The 5,714-nt window shown below is 42.0% G+C and overlaps 1 protein-coding gene across 1 annotated transcript in view; it reads right to left on the reverse strand.

Moving 5' to 3' along the window:
- The window catches only part of GTL1 (GT-2-like 1), a 4,224-nt gene extending 566 nt beyond the window's left edge, over nt 1-3,658 (reverse strand). Inside the window, exons 1-2 of the mRNA XM_086228332.1 lie at nt 2,544-3,658; nt 153-1,827 (exon numbers count right to left, since the gene is read on the reverse strand). Coding sequence (XP_086084458.1) covers nt 153-1,827; nt 2,544-2,932 — 2,064 coding nt within the window. The 5' untranslated portion in view covers nt 2,933-3,658. The remainder of the gene's footprint in view (nt 1-152; nt 1,828-2,543) is intronic.
- Between the last annotated feature and the right edge of the window lie 2,056 nt (nt 3,659-5,714).

A 5,714-nucleotide genomic window follows, 5' to 3' on the forward strand; every position in this document is an offset into this window, starting at 1 on the left:
AATGTCTTCTGGCTTCAACAATAGCCAAAACACAATAATCAGCATAGTATCCAATGCTCATTGCATAAAAGCAAACAACCGATTTTTGGACATAATTAAGCACCATATATTATATATACTAAGTTATTTATGTATGGAATAGCTTTAATTACCTTCTTGGCCGCCTCTTCCGCTCCCTCTCCAAAGAGGCTTGCTGGCAAACCTGTGTTGCTTGCTTCCGCATTTGTGCTATGATCTCCATTCTTGTTCTCTGATTCAGTGGCTACTGTCTGTTGTTGTGTTTGTGGTGCAGCCACATGGCTTGGTTGGACCTGAGTAGTAGTAGTAGTACTCCTATCTGGGGGCTTTGTAGCTGAATCCAATTTGGGGTTCTCCTGCTGACTCCTATTCTGGTTACCCAATGAGCTGCTGCTACCACCGCCACCGCCACCGCCAAGTATCCTTTTCCGGTAAAGTGCATCAAGTTCGTGAAAGTAGGGACACGTTTTTGCATCTTCTGGGCGTTGCTTGTTGCTTTCCTTCACCTTCTTGAAGTACTTGTTGATGTTCTCCCATTTCTCCTTGCATCTCTTGGAACTCCTCTTGTACCCCATCCGCTGCATACCGGCGGAGATTTCTTCCCAAAGTGGACCCTTTGGCCCTGCCTCTTGATACCGCGACTCGAGCCCACTCCTCAATTTTATGAGCGCCAGAACTTCTGCCTTTGGCCATCTTGAAGATGAGGAGGAGGAGGTTGGTTCGAAGCTCCCTCCTCCACTAGCATGGATCTCCTGTGGCGGGAGCTGCTGTTCCGGGATAGCCATGACTACCTCGGTAGAAATATTCGATGCTTGCTGATGATGCCTTGTGAGTCCTTGAGCACTTTGAGACTGCTGATGATGAGGTGGTACTTGTTGTTGTTGCTGCTGCTGCTGTTGTACTTGTTGATGTATTTGCTGTTGATGATGTGGCGGCGGAGGTGGCTGCAGCGGCGTGGCGACAGACACGGATGGCGGCACAGGTGGCGGTGGGGCTGCGTGAACGTTGACAGGAGGAGGTAAATGAATTGTCTGGCCAGTAATTTTCTGTAGAAAGGCAATAATGGCAGCATCTCTAGAAGCAGAGATGGCTCGTTCCTGAGTCATGAGGTCGTGCTCACGGGTGAGCCTGGCCATCTCCTGGCGCTTCCAAGCCTCTTCCCTTATCGTCCTGTCCTGCTCTCTCTTCTCTATCACCTCCAGAAACCTCTGCTGCATGGCCTCTTGCTTCTGCATCACCTGCTTCATTAGAATCTCAAAAAACTCCATCATCTTTCTTGTGCTACTGCTCCCTCCCCTCTTGCGTTTCCGGCTAACCCCGGTGTTCGATGGCTCTCCTTCCAAATCGTCGTCATCGTCAGAGCCCGGCGAAGATGATGTGCTATTCGATGAGAAGCTTATGCCCATTGGGGCGGCGGTTGATGCAGTAGCCGGTGCAGTTGCAGTTGCAGCTACAGTTGAAGTACCGAAATCTGTAGCGAACATTCCCATAGTAGCAGGTTGAGATGATGGGATTGCCGGAATTGTAGGAGACATTCGGAACGATGAAATGGGCATCGGGTTGCTAATGGACCCAAATCCAACGGAAACCGGGTTGGCGGCGGTGTGGGTGGCGTGGTGGACCGGTGGAGAAGCCGACACGTTGGCAGTGGTGCCGTGGAGAGCCTCCAGCTCGGTGAAAAACTTGTAGCTCTTGCCGTCTTGACGACCCGCGCGGCCTTCTTTAGTTCTCTTGTAGTACTTGTGCACGTTCTCGAATTTCTCTTTGCATTTCTTGGCATTTCTTTTGTATCCCAACTCCGCCAATTTCCTAAAAATGTACGCAACCATGCACTCACTCACTTGCATATAAATATATATTTATTATTTTGTACAATAAAAAGAAGCATTAATATCCATTAAAATAAACAAACCGTCATCTTCCCAACAATGACTTGAGAGGGGGGAAAAGAAGACAAAGAAGAAAGAACCTCCCAGGCTCCCACGGTCCCTCACTTGGTCTATTTCTCTCCCCATTAAAAATTAAATGATTTATTTTAAGGGTAAGAAAAGGAAATCTTATCGGGATTTTCAAATTTGCATAAAATAAAAAATTATTTTTAAAGAGGAGACAAAAAAGGGGGATTGGCTACAAGTCATGCAGTGGATCTGAGCCCCGCTCTATATTCCAAGAAGGAAAAGAAAGGAAAGATGCCCAACTCGTGAATCGTGATGGAAAGAGATAGGAGGCCATGTCCCATGTGCGGCTCTTTCTGCCTCTCTGGCTGGCTCTCTGTGTGTGTGTGAATTGTATGTATGCAGAAATAGCAGAATGATTCATTTTCTCAAGAGGAATTTTGCGAAAAAACCCATCTAACTATAATCAGTGATTCAGTATTGGGAATGCCGAATGGGAAAGAAAATGAATGAATTTTGATACCCAAAAGAAGAAACGAATTAAATTTTTGTAATTTGGAATTTGATTTGGTTTTGAAAAGAAAAGAAAAAAAAAAAAAAAAGAATAAAATTCGTATTGGGAATATATACCTGGAGACATCTTCCCATAAGGGACCTTTGAGGGTGGCGTCACGGAACGCCGCATCCATCTCAGACCTAATCTTGAGAAGCGCTAAAGTCTCCTGGCGCGGCCATCGGTTCCCTCCGGAACCGCCCCCACCGTCTCCTCCTCCGCCGCCTCGATCCGCTGCATCTTCGGCAGCAGCTGCGCCGGAGAGAGTCATGAGCTCGTCCAAATTGATGGCGGTGGATGCAGGCGGCCTGCTGCTGATAGGCGAGGCCGCTTCCACGAACTGAGCTGGGTCTGCTGCTGCTGCTTCTCCAGCCATGGAAGGAGCAGCAGGAGTGCTCATCTCTTCAGCTGACACGTAATGGGATTGGGATTGGGTAGCTCCTCCTCCTCCTCCTGGTTGCTGCATAATCCTCCACTTTGTGCCTAATTCGTATTAATCCCAATGAATTCTAGCTCCGCAGCCGGTATAGCGGTACATTAATTAAGCGGTGGATCTCTTCTTCTTCTTCTTGTTCTTGTTGCAGTTGCTTAATTGTTCTCACTCTCTCTCACTAAGCGGTGAAGAGAGAGAGAGAGAGAGGGAGGTGGGTAATGGGAAAAATTGAAGTGGGTACAAAGGGGAAGGTTGGTGAAAGATAAGAAGGGAGAAAAAGGGGAGGATTAGACAACTGGAAAGATGAAAGATAGGAGGCAGAAAGTGAATTCCTATGAGTTAGTGCTGGCTCTGGCTTTGGCTCTGGACTTTCACCGTCTCCGTAGTACTGCCACTACTACTCTCTCTATCTCTTTCAGATTTGATTTTTATTCCTTTGTGGGTTGCTTAAACAAACCCAAAAATAAACAAACCAACGAATAAACAATTAGGGAAAAGATGAAAGCAGTAAAGGAAGAGGTTGTGGTGGTGGTGATGAGCATGAGGAGAAGGGCATGAGAATCACCATCATCATCATCATCATCATCCCCATCAACTGCACTGCGGGCTCGCTCTGCAAAAATGACAGAGGAGAGAAAGGAAAGACAGAAAGAGTGGATGGCCTGTGGGGGGCGAGAGATAAATGAAGAGAGAGAAAGAAATGAATGAATGGAGAGATGACGATTATGAGGGTGATGATGATGATTAAGTGAGAGAGAAAAGGAGAGATAAAACCATATGAGATGCTGTGTTGTCAGCGGCTCTCACTTTGCTGCTAATAATTGTCAATACCATTTACCTCTATATTTTACTCTTTTTTTCCTTTCATTTTTCAAGCCTACAAATCTACAGCTGCCAAAAAAAACAAGTTGAGCATCTAGATTTATAAAATTGAGTCCGATTTTTTTTACATTCATTGTATAACATATACTCACATCTAATAGTAATAATGGATAGAATATTTAGCTAATGAAGGCATCAAAAAATTTTAAGCTATTCGATCAATAGTCAACATACTAGCTAATCGCCATTTAATTTAGTAAATGACATCCAATTTTTTTTTGTCAAAATTATAAAAATACAGTTTATCGAGTGTTTGAACGCTTAGATAGCATTCATTAGGCATGCATTTGAATGCTCAAACTAAATTCTATTTTTTCTTATTGTTGAACCCTAGTAGTGACCTAATAGTGGATAGCGAAAATCACATCCTAATAATAATTAGAAGGTGAATATATCAATATCAAAAAGACAAAAAATAATTATATGTCATACAATAATTATTTGATATAAAGTTTCTCGTATATAAAATAAAAACAATACATAATATAATACAGTACAAAACTCAAAATCAACTGAAAGGAAGAGCTAGCAAGAGGCCGGCATAGCTATTCCCAACCCTCACATCCATCTTTAGGAATAAAAATCCAGGGCCATCTTTCTTTGCCATTCCAATAATGTCTCTTTGAATTGACCCTACAATCCCTCTCTTGTGGGTGTGCCCTTGTCCAATTGGACTTTGCTTTCACTTTACCATAACTGGCCAGCACCAAATTTTGCCCCCCTCCCCTCAACTCCTCACACTCTTTACAACCAACTCACACAAATAAATTCTTGTTGCAACAAGATATTCATCTAAAGTAGAAATTTATATGTTTATGATCACGACTTATAAATTTAAACTCTATTGTTAATAATTAAATTTGTCAATTTTAAAAGTTAAAAAGTAATTATTTAGCATGTAAATTTCTATTATAAAATTTTCTGCAATGGATATATATAAGTTCTTTTGACAATAACTGATTACGTAATCAGATGGATTATTTGTCAAAATTGTTCCAACCTAAGAGAGTCGTAGAAGAATCTTTTTTTTTTTACATCCAAATTGACATCCTTTATACAAATTTATGAGCTGGAACAAACTCGAAAACCTGGGCATACCTACTAGCACAGGAATAAGAATATGTACACTTGAGACTTAACCATGGTTAAAATTGAACCCAACCACACTCTCTCTGGCTGCTAAGATCTGCTGCGGCTTTAATCGCTAGCAATTAAATTATACTACACAGTCTACACGCTCCTCTTTCTCTATCCTCAAATCTCAAACCTCATACAAAATTGTATATTTATTGTTAATTAATAAAGTGACTATTGAGTAATGATATGATGGAAAGAGGGAATTAAATTTTAATCCCACATGGAAACTTTGAATTAACCTGGAGGGAGGAGGGACTGGTTGTGATGTTGTCAGATACGACTTTAGTTTAAACAAAGTTGGTCGGTCCCATCTCCATCTGACATGCTTAATAAGTCCCATGTGATTGGAGCTCTAGGGAGGTTCTCAGGTTCATCAATATGTATATGGAATTCATCATTCATATATATTTATATATATGAGAGAGAGAGAGAGAGAGAGAGAGAGAGAGAGAGAGAGAGAGAGAGAGAGAGAGAGAGAGAGAGAGAGAGAGAGAGAGAGCCTATTTTACAACAATAATGCCAGCAGCAATTAATAGATAATTATATGCTCAAAATTAACACTTAATGACAGCGAACAACTCCTGTGTGCAACTCGATCATTTTTTCCATTTTAAACTTGCATGTTTGATTCACACAAACAAACCTCATGATCAAATGGTAACCATTCCAACTTTTAATCGCATTAACACATTGTGGGACACATTAAATACAGTACTGATCTCAACCTCATCATGATGATGCTGAGCAAACCAAATGTATCTATATCGATCATTGTGGCAATCATACGTTTGTGTAA

Source organism: Dryas octopetala, chromosome 9, assembly GCF_963921425.1.
Source record: "Dryas octopetala chromosome 9, drDryOcto1.1, whole genome shotgun sequence".
NCBI classification, from domain to species: Eukaryota; Viridiplantae; Streptophyta; class Magnoliopsida; order Rosales; family Rosaceae; genus Dryas; species Dryas octopetala.